Source organism: Euleptes europaea, chromosome 10, assembly GCF_029931775.1.
Source record: "Euleptes europaea isolate rEulEur1 chromosome 10, rEulEur1.hap1, whole genome shotgun sequence".
Taxonomy (NCBI): domain Eukaryota; kingdom Metazoa; phylum Chordata; class Lepidosauria; order Squamata; family Sphaerodactylidae; genus Euleptes; species Euleptes europaea.
The window spans coordinates 63,514,625-63,534,465 of record NC_079321.1 but is presented as its reverse complement, the minus strand read 5'-3'; the positions used below and the strand labels follow the sequence as shown (position 1 = coordinate 63,534,465).

The 19,841-nt window shown below is 42.2% G+C and overlaps 1 protein-coding gene across 1 annotated transcript; it reads left to right on the top strand.

Moving 5' to 3' along the window:
- The first annotated feature begins 295 nt into the window (after positions 1–295).
- RTN4IP1 (reticulon 4 interacting protein 1) lies at positions 296–19,841 on the top strand. The gene is made up of 9 exons (XM_056856486.1): positions 296–596; positions 1,991–2,142; positions 3,332–3,400; positions 5,214–5,338; positions 8,064–8,112; positions 10,022–10,158; positions 12,109–12,292; positions 12,433–12,525; positions 19,717–19,841. The coding sequence occupies exons 1-9, from the start codon at positions 296–298 to the stop codon at positions 19,831–19,833; spliced, it is 1,227 nt and encodes a 408-aa protein (XP_056712464.1). The 3' UTR covers positions 19,834–19,841.

Genomic DNA, 19,841 nt, shown 5'->3' with positions numbered 1-19,841 from the left:
TAACTTAAGTCTATAAATGCACACATTTCAAGCCTAATTGCTGAACTGCCTCCCATGTTATTCCAGAAAGGCCTGGGACTATTTTATGCAATATATGTTTCAGTAGTTATATGAATTAAGCTTGTAAATGATGATGATGCACGGTGGCTTTTGAAAATAACGTAGAGTTAAAACAGTGGTAGTTTTTGATCTGATCGTGGTTGGTAGAAAAGAGCCGTTCACGGCTGGGTCATTAACTGTGCAGTCGCCCTCTGCGCTGTGGAAGAGCCTTTGACGTGCTTCTCCGTTTGTAATCATGTTACTCAAAGCACACGCGCTTGGTAGGAAAGCGTGTCGTAGTTTGTTGCACTGTCAAAGGTCAGGAGTCGCCTGCGTCGGGAAAGGGACAGTTTGGCTCCAGTGGCTCACGTGCAGAGATTTCCACGTCTCCTGCCAACGATGTATCACCATGCCATCCTGGGTGATTGACCGTTATGGGAAAAATGATGTGCTACGATTTACGAATGACATGATGCTCCCTATAATCCACTTACCCAATGAAGTCATTATTAAAGTCCATGCTGCAAGTTTAAATCCCATAGATGTTAACATGCGAAGTAAGTGCTTCTATTAAGTTTCCTGTTAATCAGCAGAAGTGACACTACCATCATGTAGAGATTTTTGGTGCTAATTACAGAGAAAATGTATGTGAAGTGTTTTTTTTTTAAACTTTGGAAAGTCGTTTTTAAATTTTGTTATTTTTCACAGTTTTTGCTGTTCGCTAAGTACAATGCTAAATCTGATTTTACATAATCTTTAGAAAGCTCAGTTTAGAAAGGTGTAGCTCTGTTTAGGGTTGCACTGACTGTGGTATGAGCTTTCATAGGACTACTTTACATTGGGCTCTTGGTACAAAAGTTTATGCCACACTGACAGCCTGATCCTGCAGAGTGAATTAGTTCTGGATGCATTCTTATCTTTTCCTGGGATCAAACTGGAAATTGGTTAGTCTTGAAGGAGTCACAAGACAGTTAGTTGCAGTGGACTGATACAGTGACTGTTCTAGAAGAGATCGCAGTGGAAAGTACTGATTGTTATAGGCTTCATTTTTATTCAGGTTTGAACATTGTGTGTGAACATGCACATGATATCATGTCTGTCTGTCTCCTTTCTGGCCAGTTCCATGCAGAGTAAAGCATACCAACTTATTAAAATTTAAGGGGTTAAGTTGGCCTAGTTGCGAATGTTTTGTGGTAGCTGTTTCTAGTCAAGAAAATTCATTAAATTTTAGAATACGCACACACAAATATATATAGTTTGCAGTTTAGAAGAAATTTCTGTCCACTTCGCTGTAAAAGTGGCTAAAATATAAAGGGGGTGGGGAGTGTCACTGTCTTTAATGTCTGTCTTAATGGTATAGCACAGGAGTGAAAAAGTGCAATTCTTAACCCTGATATTAAACTTCAGCAGTTTTCCTAAAACAGTTGTATTTACAATTCATACTAAAATGAATGCAAACTGTGAATCTCTATGTTACTGTTTAGTTGCATCGAAGGCTTCCTGGATCATGTTGGCAATATATTATTCTAATAAATAAGTGAACTTCACTTAAAACAGTTATCTAATTTCATTGTTACTGCTAGAGACACAGTTACTTTCTATAAAAGGGGAATAATGGTAGCTACTTTCTATAAAATGGGAATAATGGTAGCCTACTTCACAAGGGTATTAAATAAGATAACGATGAAGGGCTGTTGCTCAGTGGTAGTGCATCTGATTGGCAGGCAGAAGGTCCCAGGTTCAATCCCTGGCATCTCCAGTTCAAAAGAAGAGGTAGTAGGTAATGTGAAAGATCTGTACCAGAGACCCTGGAGAACTGCTGCCAGTCTGAATAGACAGTACTGACTCTGATGAACCAGTATAAGGGAGTTTCATTTGACCCACAGGGACAAGTTTTATAAATCTAAAGGAAAACTCAACAGCTCTGCTCTGATTCTTTTTTTCCTGCTAGGTGGCTATGGAGCTTCTGCTTTAAGAATGAAGCGAGATCCTCTGCACATTAAAACCTCAGGCAGTGAATTTCCACTAACGCTTGGCCGGGATGTTTCTGGCAGAGTTATGGAATGTGGACTAAATGTGTCATATTTTAAACCTGGAGATGAGGTAAAGTACCAGATACATTTCCCCCCTTTGTTGGAATGGGAAACGATTTGAGAGACAGGAACAGGAATTAGTTTTACTTGCTTTGTAAACACCCCCTTCCCATATTAGTAGAAATGAATGACTTCAGTGGGCACCTACTTTAGCCAAGAGCAGGGTTGCCTCACTAGAGGTTGCAAATTTCCTCTCCTACTTCTTTGTGTCTTGCTTCTTTTGTGATACTTACTGGGAAGAAAGGGAAAGGAAGGTTTTTATTTCAGTGGTTTTAGACTGGAATAACGCTTCTGAAATTGCACTATTATCGAAGTTCAAGCCTAAGAATGTGTTCATACATAAGCTGACATCATCTGCGCACTCACTTGCCTGATCCAGGGACCAGTTACATATCCCAGCTTTAAAATAGGCCTCTGTACTGACACAATTTATTGTTCCTTAAGACCTACAAAGGAAAAAATAATTCACTGTCATGGAATTAGTGGTTGACCATGGCTAATTCCTGGGCCAAAAAGTCGTCAGAAGCAGTGTTTCACTAAATTCTGAGTGTGTCTACTACAAGAAAAATCTAAGTGTGAGGTGGTAAGTTGTGTTAAAGAAAAAAGCCTGAAGAGCCAGTTCCTTGACTCCCTCTCTTATGTCTGGTTCTATCCGATGAATCTGAAGTCTGCCTGCCCCAGTGTAAATTGATGTGTCCTGTTTACAAGGAGCCCTGTGGTGCAGAGTGGTAAGCTGCAGTACTGCAGTCCAAGCTCTGCTCACAACCTGAGTTCGATCCCAACGGAAGTTGGTTTCAGATAGCTGGCTTGGTTGACTCAGCCTTCCATCCTTCCGAGGTCAGTAAAATGAGTACCCAGCTTGCTGGGGGTAAAGGGAAGATGACTGGGGAAGGCACTGGCAAACCACCCCATAAAGCAAAGTCTGCCTAGGAAACGTCGGCATGTGACGTCAACCCATGGGTCAGGAATGACCCGGTGCTTGCACAGGGGACCTTTACCTTTTTAAGAAATAATGCAGGTGGGGTTGGACTCTAAAGGTGGCTAGTAGAAAACAATTGAGTACCAATTCCATGGGTGGTTTTTAGACCCCTAAGTAGTTTTGCTTGGCTTGCACTGTGAGTAGTTTTGTGGAAAGCTAACTTCTGTTACTTCAGCATTGAGAAAGGATATCTGAACCTTGAGGTCCTTCTTTTTTTTAGGTATGGGCAGCCATTCCTCCCTGGAAGCAAGGCACTTTGTCAGAGTTTGTAGTGGCAAGTGGAAATGAGGTAATGAAACAAAATCGTTGCTTGGAAATGATTTATATGCCAGAACACCAGAAACAGTACCATGTGTTTAAAAATGTAAAGTTAATGTTACAATGTTGCACTAATTTTTTGTTTTGGTCATGCAAAATATCACAGAGTTTCCACTCTTGGAATCACCCTGAATTGAAGCAGGGACATTACACAGGCCCATAGCAGAGCTGCAAGTACTTATTCAGCGTGTGATTGTCCACTTCCCTGCCTTGTTTGCCATGTGCCTTCCTTTTCTGCTTCTCCTCCTGCACAGTACTAGTATGGCTGCTTGCCTTCCTCTCTCTTTCCCAGCATTAAAATTAGGGTTGCCAGGGAGAGATAACAGCTGTAAGTGTAGAGTGCTTCAGTTTCCCCAGGTGGGAAAGCACAGCATTATGCTGTGATCAGAGCTGGTACCAGCATACCCTGAGGTGGGGCATCTGCCAGGGCCCAGGGCTTTTAGGAGGGTCCATTGTGACCAACCCCAGCCCTCACTGACTTCCTAGCACTCTACCATCTGTGATCCTTGCAGTGTACATACTTCCTGGTGCCACCAGGAAAAAGGTTGTGGGTGGTGCAGGTGGCTGTGAGCATGGGCGGTGGGAAGTCTTGCAGCAGCCAGGTAAAAGATATGTAAGCAGGTTGGAGGGAATGAGGTGGTGGTGGGAAAGAGAGAGGAAGGGGGTCCTGGGAAAGCCCTGCTCAGGGCCTCCCAAAATCTGGAACCGGCCCTGGCTGTTATCATTATAGGGGAGAGAGGATAAGAATGAACTGGCTACTGCCATGGGGGCTTTCTGCAGATGGACTTGTACAATTGCAGTGCAGAGTTCTGGCAGTGTGAAAGAATCATAGAGTTGGAAGGGACCTCCAGGGTCATGTAGTCCAACCCCCCTGCACAATGCAGGAAATTCGCAACTACCTCCCCCCCACACCCCCAGTGACCCCTGCTGCATGCCCAAAAGATGGCAAAAACAAAACAAAAAAATCCTCCAGGAACCCTAGCCAAACTGGCCTGAAGGAAAATTGCTTCCTGACCCCAAAGTAGTGATTGGCATTTCTCTGGACATTTAAGAAAAGGCCACGAGAGCCAAGCAGTGACATTCAGAGACTAGTTGCCTGTTGGTAATTCTCACTTGCTATAAGCAACAAAGTCAGTTGTTATTTAAAAGACTGATGTTATCTGAATACTATTCTAATTTTTATGAATTTATACTGTCCAGGAGTTTCAAATGTCATTTTTCTTAAGTGTATACAGATGTATAGGAAACATGTATGTGTGTTGTTCGTGGATGTGTGTGTGAACAGCGTGCATCCGATGGGAAATCTCTGCTGATGGAAGAGGTGTTTTATCAGTGGAGCAGGACTTCCTTGCCTCCCCCCTCCTGCTGCACCACAAAATGCCCCAGAACTGCTGATCCTGAGAGCAGCGGACCCCCAACAAGTAGCATGAGGGGAAGCTGGAGTTCTGCAGAGAGAGGAGGAATCAGTGAAAATTGTCCCCCTCCATCAGCAAAAGTTTATAATATCTATTTTTCTAGTATGGTGGCTTCTGAACTTGTATGCGTGGCAAAACAGGTGCTTGTGTGAATTTGATATATGATAGTGTAGATGTGTTTTGTTTGGTTATTACTGTATACATCTTTATAAGGAAAATGCCATGACGTGAAGAAGGTCTGAATTGTTTCCCCATGTGTGCAAGTTATACTGATTTCTGATGCTAAGATGTCACAGCTGCCGAGACTGATAACACTTTCTACAGGCTTGGTAAAGTCTTTCTTGGATGCATGTCTGCTCTTTTGTATAGATATCTCGAAAGCCCCGGTCACTCAGTCACACGGAGGCTGCTTCCTTGCCTTACGTTGGTCTAACAGCATGGTCTGCGATAAGACAGGTTGGGGGTCTGAAGGAGGGTAATTGCAGCAATAAACGGTAAGCTATGATTTTCGCCGTCAAGGCATCATCTTTGGAGTTTATTGTATCAAACAAGAAAAACCTGAATGTCTTCTCAATTTACATGCACTTGAGTAACAGAGAAAAAAGGTCCTTCCTCATGTACACATCTGCAACTTGTGCAATGTAGTTGAACAGTTTTGTATTTCTTGGCCCTTGAGATATGCATTTTGGTTTTTATTAAAATGTAGTAAACAAGTTAAACCAAAAGACCATCCTCTGTTATAATTGTCTGAACAGTCTTCCTGTCTCGGTGTCATATATGTTTCCAGCAGCCATTATTCTTTTTGCCATTTTATAGATGAGGAACCCTTAGCCCTAGATATAATCTCTCTGGGGTCTTGTCTTATGTGTTCTGTATCAACAGAACCTCCTAGGAGCAGGTAATGAGGTGTTAACGGAGCTGATTTCAATATATTAATTCCTTATTCTTGATTGGGAATAGCATATAAATTTGTGGTGTATATAATTATCATTATATTTTTTAGCTGCTTTGGATGTCTGCTACTTAATGAAATAATTTTGTGCTGCAGAAAGATGGCACACCACTTCTCAAAACAAATAAATTTGACTAGTTCCTGTCAAAAGCAAGAAAAGCAGGCTATTCAAGCAGGATAATTTAGTTTCGGTTTAAATACTAGTTGTTAGCCTGCTCTTCTGTGATAACTTTCCCCCCCCCCCTCATCAAATCGCAGCTGATTTTCAGTGCAAGGGATCTTCGGAGGTGATCTGCCGTTGCCTACCTCTGCGTAGTGGCCCTGGACTTCCTTGGCAGTCATCTATCCAAATTCTAATCAGGGCTGACTGTTTAGCTTTTGAGATCTGATGTGATTGGGCTAGGCTGGGCTATCAAGGTCAGCTTTCTTATACTGTGAATTATTCTTGGTAATGGCTTAAGATAGGAATAATTTTCTTTTAAATAAAGGAAATGCCATAGAACTAAGAAAGAATGCCTTGCTTCTTCCTGTTTCAGTAGCAGCTTTCTTCAAACAGTTTTTGAGAGAGAAGACGTGAAAGTATTTGAGTGTGCTTGTGTGTGACAGAGGATGCAGATGCCAATACACATTTTGTCACATTTCTCATCATTCCATTTTGTCACATTTCTTATCATTCCATTCTATTGTTCAAACATTGGCCATCATACCCTAGCTACTTCTCCTAAATGAAGTTCACCTTATTTGTGGACAGGAATGAGCCTGTGGACATTGCCAAAAACCTTTTGGGAATCCAAATACACAAAGTCCCCCACCAAAGACTGCTAAACAAACTTCACAGTCATGGGATAAGAGGACAAGTCCTCTTATGGATTGAGAGCTGGCTGAAAAATAGGAGGCAGAGAGTAGGAATAAATGGTTACTTCTCACAATGGAGGGATGTGAGCAGTGGGGTCCCTCAAGGATCTGTGTTGGGACCGGTGCTTTTCAACCTGCTCATCAATGACCTGGAGTTGGGGGTGAACAGTGAGGTGGCCAAGTTTGCAGATGACACCAGATCATTTAGGTTGGTTAAAACAAAAACGGTTTGTGAAGAGCTCCAAAAGGATCTCCAAACTAGAGGAATGGGCAATAAATGGCAAATGAGATTCAATGTGAGAAAGTGTAAAGTGATGCATATTGGGGCAAAAAATCACAACTTCACACATACACTGATGGGATGTATGCTGGTAGTGACAGACCAAGAAAGGGATCTTGGGGTGGTAGTGGATAGCTCAATGAGAATGTCAACCTAGTGTGCAGCTACTGTGAAAAAGGCAAATTCCATGTTGGCCATTAGTTAGACAAAGAATAGAGAATAAAACTGCTGCTATCATACTGCTCTTGTACAAATCTATGGTGAGACCACACTTGGAACACTGCATACAGTTCTGGTCACCACACCTAAAGAAGGATATTACAGAACATGAGAAGGTGCAGAAAAGAGCAACCAAAATGATCAGGGAGATAGAGCAACTGCCCTATGAGGAACAGTTAAAATGCTTAGGGCAGTTTAGCTTAGAAAAAAGGCAGGTAAGAGGAGACATGATAGAGGTCTATAAAATTGTCCATGGTGTGAACAGGGAGAAGCTTTTCTTCCTCTATCATAATACTAGAATATGGGGTCATCTGCTGAAGCTGAAGGGTGAGAGATTCAAAACAGACAAAAGGAAATATTTCTTCACACAACGCATAGTTAAACTGTGGCACTCCCTGCCCCAGGATGTGGTGATGGCTGCCAACTTGGAAGGCTTTAAGAGGGAAGTGGACCTATTCATGGAGGAGAGGGCTATTCATGGCTACTAGTAAAAATGGCTACTAGTCATGATGCATACCGATCCTCTCCAGGGAGCATGACTATTAGGTGCTGTGGAACACAGGCAGGATAATGGTGCTGCAGTTGTCTTGTTTGTGGGCTTCCTAGAGGTACCTGGTTAGCCATTGTGTGAACAGACTGCTGGACCTGATGGACCTTGATCTGATCCAGCATGGCTTTTCTTTTTCTTAATTTTTTTTTTATTATTTTCAAATTGATTTACAATAGCAGCATGGCTTTTCTGATGTTCTTATGTCATTTCCTTGTTTTGGATTTCTAGCTTTTTTTAATAGATAGAACCATGAGGAGCTCATTGTGTACAATATAGTCTTCATCAGTTAAACTTAATCAGTTGGTGTAGAAACATATTGTGAATTAATCTGCTAATATAACTGGAATTGCTTATGCTTCACAGGATATTGATCTTTGGTGCATCGGGTGGTGTAGGTACCTTCGCTATACAGGTAAATATAAGTTACTATATGTTTTATAGGCACCCCCTTGTCCCGGCTGTGATTTTGAGAGTTTTGGAAAATAAGCTTAGTCTGAAATTCTATGCATGGCTGCTTTGGAGAACTCACTGAGATTTATTTTCAAGAAAATACAGATAATATCAGACTGCCTTTGGTAAAGGTCCCCTGTGCAAGCAACCTGGTCATTCCTGACCCATGGAGTGATGTCATATCCTGACGTTTACTAGGCAGACTTTGTTTACAGGGTGGTTTTCCAGTGCCTTCCCCAGTCATCTTCCCTTTGGTACAGCACTGTTAATCCATGAACTGTTCGCATCCTACTTTGTAACATGATCATGATTTTACTTGTTGCTTGTAGTGAATTATACATGGCACAAGTAAGTATGTTTACTGAGAAGTGAGTTACACTCACAAATAAGTGTGCATGGGATAGTCCAAAGAGGCAGTGCGATATAATAATTGGAGTGCTGGAAAAGGGCTGAGAAGAACTGGCTTAAAATCCTCTTTGGCCACAAAGTTCACTGGATGAATAATGGATGAATAATGTTCTCTCTCAGCATAATTAAACTTTGAGTTTTTGAGGATGAAGGAAAAGTGAAGCTTGTGTGCTCCCCTGAACGTCTTGGAGAAAATCTGGTATAAATATATGACATAGGATGGTGATGACTCCTCTTACCTTCATACACATTGGCCCTATCTAGTACCTAAAATAGCAGAATGCAGAGAAAAGTGATCCTAGAGCATTTTCCTCCTAGGACACTATTAACTGCAAGTGACAGTATCCCCAAAGCACAGCCAGTTAGCACAGTTTTCTTTCTGTAAACAAAAAAAAGTGCCTGCGGTACAAAAAAAAAATCACCCAGAAATCTATTCACTTTGCCATGGGGGTAGTTTTTAAACCCTAGCCCATGTATTGGGGTAGGAAAAATACACCTTGAGTTTTTTCCATTAAACATTGCTTCAGGAAAGCCCTCTAAAGTGCTCTGGAGAGGTGTTGGCCCTTCATGACAAACTGAGGACCCTTCCTGATAAATATTCACATCAGATTACATTCTTGGTATGGAAATATACCCCAAGGAGCAAACATGTTAGACATGATTACATTTTAGATATTGTTAGATACTTTCCTTTAAATTCATGAAATTTTGTGTTAATTAAATTGGGGCAATACATTGCTCAGTTCTTGTCAGTCAACCCCAAGGTATTAATAGTTCTGTGTGTGTGTGTTGGGAATGTTTCCTCATTCCTCCCATTGGGAATCAGTGCAGAATAGCATTCTATGAAAGAATGGATAAAATGTTGCCGCTTAGAAAAATGTATACAAGAGTAAAATGTGCTGCGTCTGATTGCTTCTTTCATTATTGGTGTTGTAAAAGCTAGCACCGCCTTTTATTTGGGCAGGTGCAAAAGTAGGGCTGAGAGTCAGCCATGGGATGCCGTGTGCTTTTCTGGCCTCCTCATCTCAATAGGGCCCTCACCAGAGCTTGGAAAAAGTGCAGGAAAGGGACAACCAAAATGACAAGGGGTTGGAGCGCTTTTCCTTAGAGGAAAGTATAAAGCATATGGAGGCCACCCCTGAAACAAGGTAACTACCGATTTTTATCCTGCCCTTCCTCTAAGGAGTTCCAGCTGGTGTATGTTTTCCCCCCTTTCCCCATAAAGTAAGGGAGAGGACGTGAGAGAGTAGTGGTACTCTCTCTGTGGCTTACAGGGATCCCCATTAATATTAAATGCCCTTTGTACCATCTATTTGGGAGTGATTGCTATAGTTCAGCATATGATGGGGTGTGGATGCAGCCTTGAGTCAGACAATATTAATCTTGGTGGAATTGGTAGAAAGCAAAGTTTTAATCCGAGGAATTTTGTTTTGTTTTTGTTTGGTCTTGTGTGTTCTCCTTAGCTGATGAAAGCCTGGGGCGCTCATGTGACTGCAGTTTGTTCTCAGGATGCCAGTAAATTAGTGCAACGTCTTGGTGCGGACGATGTCGTTGATTATAAATCTGGAAATGTAGAAGAACAGCTGAAAGCTTTGCCACCGTATGTATGAATGCTGTTGAATGTTACATAGCCTTGGCCTCAAACCGAAGTCAACCACGAACACTCTGGGTGTCTTTGTGTGCAGGTCGCTTATTTCTGTCTCTTCTGCATTGATAACGTAGGTTGTGAATAGCCCCATCTCACAAAACTATAGCATGGCTGAATGAATAGGCAATGTTAAGCACTTTTGCATGAAGGCTGCAATCCTATTCTTCTCTGCTAACTAGGAAGTAAGTCTAATTAATCTCATTAGGACACTTCTAAATAAATGTGCTTAGTTTGCTCTGTAGAAGTGCACTAGAAATGCTTAATATCATGGCTTGGATCCAGTGACATACAAATGGAATCATAAATGGACGTAACACATTTCCGCTTGCACAAGATCTTGTGCACCACCTGGCACTTTTTTCGCTGTATATTATGGTGCCCAGAAATGGGTTGTACAAGATCTTGTGCAAACAGAAACACACACCAGAAGAAGGGTATGAAAGAAACAAAGCAGAGGGCTAAGTCTAGCTTGCATTGCCTGTGTCCTCTGTTTTTCTTTAAATGTAGGCACTCTGCCCCCTTTCTTTACATGTGAACTAGAGGTTGCCTATCTTATATCTATACTGGGACATAATAGCAACTCAGAGAGAAAGGGATTTCTGTATGTGAAATGGCTCAGCAGGGAGATTTAATTCCTCCAAAATCTCTCTCTTCCCGTGACTACATTGAAGGAAGATGAAGATGGATCTGAGCTCTCTCAAAATCTTAATCATTGGTTTATCTTATTTTGTCCGGCTCGACCTTAGCCTGCTTTTTTCTTGCTTGTGCTACTGATGCAAATGCTGTGGAAAGTACTCGAGACTTTAAAAAAACGAAAGCTAGGAATTAAGAGAACTTAGTATACCTATTGGTATAATGTTATATCAATATAATGATATTCTAGTGCAGGAGTGGGGAACGTCAGGCCCGGGGGCCGTTTAAGGCCTGCAAAATCATTTGATCTGATCCTTCGTGGGTTCTGGCAGATCTCTATCTCAGAAGGATCTAAGACTGGTGATCCGCCCCCTCCCGCGGACAGGAATAGCCTCTATTCGAGGCGGATGTGAGTTTGTTTTGCTGAGAAAAGGAACCTTTTTTCCCCCTTGCAGAAGAATCATTAGCTATGGAGCTGCTAGGACCGCCCAAGAAACTGTGTTAAGCCTTTCTCACCCGGGCCATGGAGAAACGTATTCCCTCTGTACTACAAGAGGGCTGGGGGCGAAAGTGGCAACAATGGAGTGTTTAAAGGAGGCAGGGCCAGAATGTGTGGCGGGTGGGGGGAGTTCTTAGCCAGTGTGTCCTCATTTCACCCCTGCAGGCAGAGGTAGCAGGAGCCGGCTGTAGAATCCAGCCCTGACCATGCGGAGCAGGAGCAAATCCGGTGCAGGAATAAATCTGCAAATCATGCGGTGCAGGAGTAAATCTGGCTACGCCCAGCTGGTGCAACAGACCATCCTGTGCCACCAGGTGGGCGAGTGCGCCACCGGTTGGATGCCTGCCTGCTTGCCCGCACCCGGGGGTCATCTGGGGCAGCTGCCTGCCTGGGGCTTGGTCGACTAATTTTTAAGTTGATAACTTTGTATGGCCCGCGAATGATGTTATAAATATCCAAATGGCCCTTGGCGGAAAAAAGGTTCCCCACCCCTGTTCTAGTGCCTGGTTTTTTTAATGCAAAAGCCCTGGTGGCCCAGGGGAAGAGTGGGTGGCTGCTGCTGGGGGACAGGGATTGGGACAGGGAAACTGCCGGAAAGCTGTCAAGTGAAAGCACCGTTGCTCTGGTGCTTGATCAGCAGCTGCACCAGCAGCGGGGCAGCCATGCAAGCCTGTTCCTGTGTGGAAAGCACCCTTGTTCAGTGACCCCCTCCTTTGACGTTTTAATGTTTCATTTATTCCAATTGTTTTTGTGCATTTTTCTTTGTTCAGATTTGATTTCATCCTAGATAACATTGGTGGATCTACTGAGGAATGGGCCCCTGGGCTTCTGAAAAAGTGGTCAGGGGCCACATATGTCTCTCTAGTAACACCCTTCTTAGTGAATGTGGATAGACTTGGTGTAGCTGATGGGATGTTACAGACCGGAATGACTATTGGTACAAAGGCTGTAAAGGTATGTTGGAAAGCCCAGATGGTTTATATTTCTTCCCTTTGTCATATTCAGGTAATCATATTCTAGTACGTTTGTAAGTTTATGCTTTTTTGGGGCTACACTTCTGTATTAATGCTGTATATGTGCTTGGTCTCTCACAGCATCTTTGTAAAGGGATCCATTACCGGTGGGCATTTTTTGCACCAAGTGGTCCATATCTGGATGAAATAGCTAGTCTTGTTGATGCAGGGAAGGTATGTATGTCTGAATTGCTAATTGTATGTTCTGTTGCCGAAGAACAAGATGCTTTGGTTAAAACTTTTTATTCTAAGTTAAGAACTAAGTGTTATTCATAGTAACAAACTAAAAGTTCAACAATTTTAAGTTGTTCAACGTTCTCTTCTTCTTGTCTTTGGATTTCTGGGTAGGGCTCTTGGTTTTTGTGGTCGTTTACAGGACAAGGTTGAAAGGGTGCTATTCTTTCGCTTTCCTAGTTTTGTCCTTCAAATGTATCAGTTCAGGTGATTGAGAAATGCTGCGCTGGGGCAACGGCCTTTGCCATCTCTCTTGACCCTAAGAAGATCCTAATCTTGGATGCTCATGTTGTCTTCTATTCTGCCTCTTTGTATCTTGACTCATCTGTTCAGGGTGTACAGAATGACTTCCTCGGCTTTGTTTGCCACAATACACAGAGTAAAGCTGAGCTTCTAGTTCTGACTGTGTTGTAGTGTCACATTTGATAGGATTTGCTGCAAGGGAAAAGACTAACCTGGAAATACTCCTAGATACAACAGTTGACCATTTTACTGGACTTCTGCAGCTTCTTTTTGGCAATAATAGCAAAACTGCTGCCCTCAAATGAACCCGCACACAATTCTGTGTAACCCTTTGAGAAAATGAGAATGCTGAAAGCTCCTGATCGTTATTTGTTTTGAGTCTTAGGCAGCCTTGGCTTGTTGATATTGAAATCAGATGTGCTTGGGAAGATTCTGTGTATGCAATAGAGTAAGGGTGTGGCTTTCAGTCATCTGCGTAAGTCTCTGGACAGCTGAATGCTAATACTATTTAAATTCCCTTCTTATGTTTGTGGATACCTGGTACTTCTTTTGTTATAAGATTAACAAAGAGTATAGAAGTGTTTGCATAGGTTTTGATTCTTTCTTTACAGAGACTAGGCCTCAAAGTCTTTTTTCTTTCCAGTGTTTTTATGCTTCTCATCATTTTCTTTAGATTTCCGTAGAATGAAGGCCTTGCACGGCCACTCTAAACCAGACCTTTTTATTTGTGTCCATCTTTTAGACACAAATATTTGGCCTCCAGCAAACAAAGTTAATGACAAATGTTTACAAGCTGTTACGTCAGGATATAAATCTGGGGCATCTTGTGCTGTGAAAAACACGGCCCACAAAATTCAAGCAGACAGAAATGGGCAGATTAATTCATGTTAATATTTTACCCTGCTTTTCTCCCATTTGAGGACTTATAAAGGATATGATATAAAGCTGACTTAAATCTGGAGTTAAAAGTCTGTAGGTCTGTTTCCACATGGGTTTTTTGTCCCAGGTTCTATGCTGTTGTAAAGCATGTTTTTTCCTGCTTCCCCACAGCACTGTGGTGTGTTCATGTCATTGTGGTGCGTTCATTTACCTCTCAGGGTTCCCTGGCTTTTCTCCAATCTTTCTCACACCTGCTTTCCATGTGGGTGTGTTCAGATTTTCCCTAACCCTATACCTTCTGTGGCTACTTCCTTCCCTTGCCATCAGAGGGTGATACTTCTTCTAAAGGTAAGCATTGGGTCATTCCTGACCCATGGGATGATGTCACATCCTGACATTTACTAGACAGACTATGTTTACGGGGTGGTTTGCCATTGTCTTCCCCAGTCATCTACACTTTATCCCCATCAAGTTGGTTACTCATTTTACCAACCTTGGAAGGATGGAAGGCTGAGTCAACCTTGAGCCAGCTACCTAAAATCGACTTCTGTCAGGATTGAACTCAGGTCGTGAGCAGAGCTTGGACTGCAGTACTACAGCTTACCACTGTTTGCCACGGTACTTCTACTTCTAAATTGAGTGTCATACAATCTGTGTACCAGGATCTCTGAATTCCCAGCTTTTGTTTTTTAAAAATGTGTCCAGCCTCTTTCGTTGCAGAGAAATGAGGAACAGCATATCTTCCCAATGACAGGGGCTAGAGGTTTTATTTAAATGAAAATTGAGAATTCAGAGAAGCTGATACAACCATCTGTCACATCATATCATTATAATTATGTTTAATTGCCATTTAAACAAATAGAAAAGACCCAATAATTTGGAGACGGTGGGTGGGTGCTGCTGGGTTTCTGGCCAAGGCAGGGAAACTACAGGGCCATTGCTGCTGCACAGAAGCCTGTCCCCATTTGTGAACCACCTATATTCTCAGTTGTGCAGGAAATAGCTTCCAAAACTTGACTGAAGAATCTCTTTTCTCTTTACAGTGTCATTGTAGTGCCTGCATAGTGTCAGGCTAAAACTTGGATATCTTGTCAGGGATAACGCAGCAGTTCAGTATTCTGGGGAAAAACACACCCATATCCTTGTTTTTACATTGGCTTGTCACTGTAAACCTGGCTCCTGTCCTACTTGAAATAGGGGGGCCTTTCTGTTGAAAACTGTTTATACACACAAACACACACACTTTCAAAAGCTAGTTTCATTTAATGGTACAAACAGATGCATACTTCATACATTTTCTGCAGTAGTCAGCTTGTCCTAACAACAGGTTTAGTGAGAATTTGGTGCTGACTTCAGAAATATGGGAAAGGGGCAGTAGTTGCAGTTTGGATCCCAGAGGAATAATAAATACGAAATAGATAAAGTGAGGCAAGGAGGGATGCCCATTAAGGGGAAAAAATGTCTGCCTGCGTAAAAGAGTATTGTGAAAAGAAGAGAGACATAAACTACTTGTTTATCTGGTGTTTCACAGCACTAGTCAAATAAAACCAACTAGACAAGCTGCTAACATTAGGGAATGTTTCGCTAAGCAATCTCCAGTATCCGCTTGCCTGCAAACAGTTCTTCCGAAAGTTGAGGCTTCTCATGGCAGGAACATTTTGCCAGTTGTAATGCACCACGGCGGCATTGGCTGCATGTGGGAATACTGTGCAAGAGAGGATATAAGTCAGGCTCTGAAGATAGCTTGGCTTGCTCATTGATTCCAGAAATTAATATACTTGAGAGAAAAGTAGGTCGTTTTTTCTGCTTTCCTTCTTGCACCCTAGCAAGAGAATTGTGGGTGCCCTGTCCAGTGATGGTGTGTGATGTTAATTGAAATTAACAAATAGCTCAGATTTTGGGGACAAATGGCCCTTCATTTTTCAAAATGTATTCCTTCTTGATTTCATGCACTTCTCATCCTGTGAAATCTAAAACTAGATCTGTATTGCAGCTTCATACATTGAGGTGGTTTGGCATAATAGCTAAGAGGATGGTCTGGGAATCCCTGGTTCAGATCTCATCTCAGGATCATGCTTCTGTTTCTTCCATAAAATGCAAATTGCAAGCTCTTGATTCTTCATTTTGCCCTGGGGTTGTGCAAGGAAGGGAGAGTTATTTAACCCTTCAACCCCCTCTTGGTTTCACTATCTGAAACCAGACTTCTTCCTTTGGTTCCATTTTAAAGGAGATAAGATGTGTTGTTTACAGGTATCCTTCAAAAAGGCATTATTCTTTCAAAACATGCATCAGAGGCAAGCCACACTCTCATCTTCTGCCTCTTACCTGTATTATTCATCAATTAAAATATTTATTAGTGTGCTGGACTATGATCCTGAAAGTATGATATAGTTCTAAAGACAGTATGAAATCCCTGGTGCTGATCATCACCTTGAACTGCAGCATTAGTTGAATTAATTTGGTTGCACCAACTCAGTGTTCTTTGCAGAAAAGTCACACTCGCACATGCTTTTTCTGTCTCTTACCAGATGCTTTCCTTCTTAATTTCACTTGCTTTTTTTTTTTTAAAGCTCTATTAGAAATGAATTGAAATGGTTCATAGCGCATTGTTGCTAAAAACTGACAACTGCAAAATACACATAACCGGGAAACCGACCTCAGTACTTTTTTTCAGACTAGCAGTTCTGTGCCAGTGTGTGTAATCCTTTCCCTCCCCAGCCCTTCATCATTTTAATCCCTTTTTCCCTGAACCAACAAGGGTTTGGTGGCTAGAGGACTGATGCGTAGTTGTAAACAGATCGGACTTCCATTGTCCCGTTAATCTCCAGTTACTGTCACATCACGATTTGCTGAATGCGTTGCCTGACTGTCCGCCTGTGCACAGGATGGGGGTATTGTCTTAGTCGGGTTGATTGCAGTAAACAGTGGATGACATATTGTACTGGGGACACGGTCAGCCCTTTTCAGGTTTATTGGAACAATGAGTCTGGATCAGTTGGCCAGATAAAGTGTTCAGTGCGGCAGTCTGCTGCGATCATCAATTTAACATTAATGTCATTTTCCTGCATTGCTGAAAGCCAGCAATCCAGTCGGATCAGAGGTTTGCAACAATGTGGCCGGTGAGCCTTTTGCTGCAGCCTTTTATAATGATCTCAGGTTAAGGTCAGGGCTCCCTAAATGTGCTACTGCGCTTGTTTTTCAAAGGAGCGTCACAGAACAGTGAAAGGATGCCCCCTAGAGATCAGTTCTATGAATGACATCGCATTTTTAAAAACAGTCTAGGTTCTGAATTATGATGGCAGCATATTGAGCTTATTGGCATAGCAGCGGGGCCTTGAATAACAATAGCACAACCTGGCTTCTTGGTCAGCCCTCAAACTACATTCCACTAGTTTGTGAAAGTATTATGTAGGAGGGCCCTTGCTGGAAATTTGAAGTCAAACTTACCTATTATGACAGCATAAACACTAGCAGATTTATTATTTTCAGCTTTCATGAGATAAAGCACATGTTGTCAGTTGTATAAAGTGTTTGATAGGAATATATATGGGTACAAAAGGAAGAAATGATGGAAAAGATGTTCTTTGTGGTTTCTGTGTCACACTGATGGACCACTTGAAGAACATTGGTTACAGGGAAGCAATCTGGTTTTTGGTTTTTTTTAATCACGAGTCCAGAAAATCAAACAATCCAGGAGATGGGAACAAATGCATTAATGCTGTGAATGCTTGGCAACTGAAGACTTGTGTGAACTATGGTGATAAAAACTCACAAGTATTCTTAGTCCTGAATAGTTTAAAGTTTGAAAATGTCTGCTATATCGTCAGTTGGAACAGACAGTTCAGAAGTAGTGTGGAATTTTTTAAAGCACATGTTCAGCACATGCCAAGGCATCTGTTTCCAAGGCATGAGAAAAAGAGATCTGTGTTGTTCATAGTGGTCAATCTCATGGCTCTAGGAAGCCAACAAATAGCACTTCAGGGAAATGGCCTTCTTCTACTTTTCCCCCTCTCCAGCAACCAGTACTCAGTAGCAGGCTGGCTCTGAAGATGAGCTTTCTGCATAGCTATCATGGCTGATAACCATTGATACGTATGTGTTCAAATTACTTCTCCATACTTAGAATGCATACCTGTTTTCACTCCACATAATAATAGAATTCTATTTGCTTTCCATTATTCAGCCCTCCAGACAATGGTCTCATGTTACAAGATTCTTTGCATAAGGAGGGTTGTAAAGGTTTTAAGGGAGAGTCGTGGCTTTCATAACTGGCCTCTGCTTAACCAGACCTTTATAGTGTAACGTTGGGCCATTTAGTACATTCAGTGTAACTTACCTTACAGGGTTCTTGTAAAGGAGGGACACGAGTGTATTTCACTCTGACCTCCTTAGAAGGGGGGGTAGGATAAAAATTTAATATGATTAGGGTTACTTTTAGTTAATGGGATATAAACTATTCCTAATCTAGTAACATGTTTTTTATTAAAAACATACCCTGCACTTTCAGTTTTCACACCCAGGGCAGCTTCCAAAAGTCCGTTAAAATCAATTACAAGAAGAAACAAGAGCTAATAGAAGACAAAAAAAGTACAAATCACTAATAGCAGGATAAGACCATTTAACAGGGAAACCAATTAAATAAAACTAAAATGGCAGCATCAGTTCAAGGCCACCAGGAATGTATACTAAACTAGAATGACGACACAAGAGGAGTCTGATTTGGGATTGCTGTTAGATTTGTGACGGAAGCACAGATCCCCTTGGTGGCATTTAGCCATCACCGGTTGTAACCCCTTCCTTGAGGGAAACATTCTGGCCACAGCTGTTGATGCTCTGATCACATCCATGCTAGATTATGTTTTATGTGTCTGCCATGAAGGCTGTTCAGAAGCTTCAGCTTGCACAAACCACAGCTGGAAGGGTATTTGCACGAGTCAAGTACAGGAAGCACATTATTTCCTGAGAGCCAACGGGGTATAGCGGTTAAGAGCAGTGGTTTGGAGCAATGGACTCTAATCTGGAGAACCGGGTTTGATCCCCCACTCCTCCACATGAGCGGCGGAGGCAAATCTGGTGAACCGGGTTGGTTTCCCCACTCCTCCCCATGAAGCCAGCTGGGTGACCTTGGGCTAGTCACTGCTCTCTTAGAGCTCTCTCACCACAACAGACACCTTGTGAGGTAGGTGGGGCTGAAAGATTTCTTAGAGAACTGTGAAGCCCAAGGTCACCCAGCTGGCTTCATGTGGAGTGGGGAAACAAATCAAGTTCACCAGATTAGAGTTCACAGCTCTTAACCACTACATCACACTGGCTCTCGAATCATGGAACTTCTTCTCCATGGAGGATTTCCTGGCATCAATCTTGTTGAGGCCACATCTCTTTTACACTGAATTTTTAATGATTCTGTAAAGAGTGATTTCTTGGGCTGTATAGAGTGGCAAGATTTGCTATGGTTTTTCAGATTTTGAAGTTTCTTGATAAACATGGTGTAGTTTGTACATACTGGCCTTTAGTCTATTTTGTTCACCCAGTTGGACATTTTTTATGTTGCTGTGACCTTTGATTTGACACTAAAGAACAGCAGCAGAACAAAAGCCACAGGCTCTCTGTATTTATTTGAAAAACAAGTGCTTGATTTGGGCAGAATCTATCTGGTCTTGTCTAGTTTTCCAGTAAAGCGAGCCATTACTGACAGCTTGCCCCTTACCTCAGTTACACTGAACGCCACACTAGACATTGCAGCATCTACAGAGCAGACCCATGGATGCTTGATACCCAGCATGGTGAGACCGGGCAAACTCCTTTCCCACCCTCACCCAGTTGCTGAGACGACTGTGGAGTTGCCATTCACAGGCCAGGTCCATGGACACTGTAATGTCTAGTTTGGCCCTGAGAGAGATTATAGGCCTTCTGAGGTGCAGTTCAGGTGCCAAGTCACTGACAGGGTTTACTGATTTTATGAGCTGTGCAGTGTAGTACACAGGGTAACTATTTTTTCTCTCCCTATAGATCCATCCAGTTATTGATCAAGTCTTCTCATTTGCTGATGTTCCCAAGGCTTTCCAGAAAGTGGAAGAAGGACATGCACGTGGAAAAACAGTGATCAATGTACCTAATAAAAAATAATGTATTAA

Coding starts and splice junctions, on each gene's coding strand:
- RTN4IP1 (XM_056856486.1), top strand. CDS start 296: ATGTTACTCAAAGCACACGCGCTTGGTAGGAAAGCGTGTCGTAGTTTG. Junction 8,113..10,021: donor TAGGTACCTTCGCTATACAG/GTAAATATAAGT, acceptor TGTTCTCCTTAG/CTGATGAAAGCCTGGGGCGC. Junction 10,159..12,108: donor CAGCTGAAAGCTTTGCCACC/GTATGTATGAAT, acceptor TTCTTTGTTCAG/ATTTGATTTCATCCTAGATA.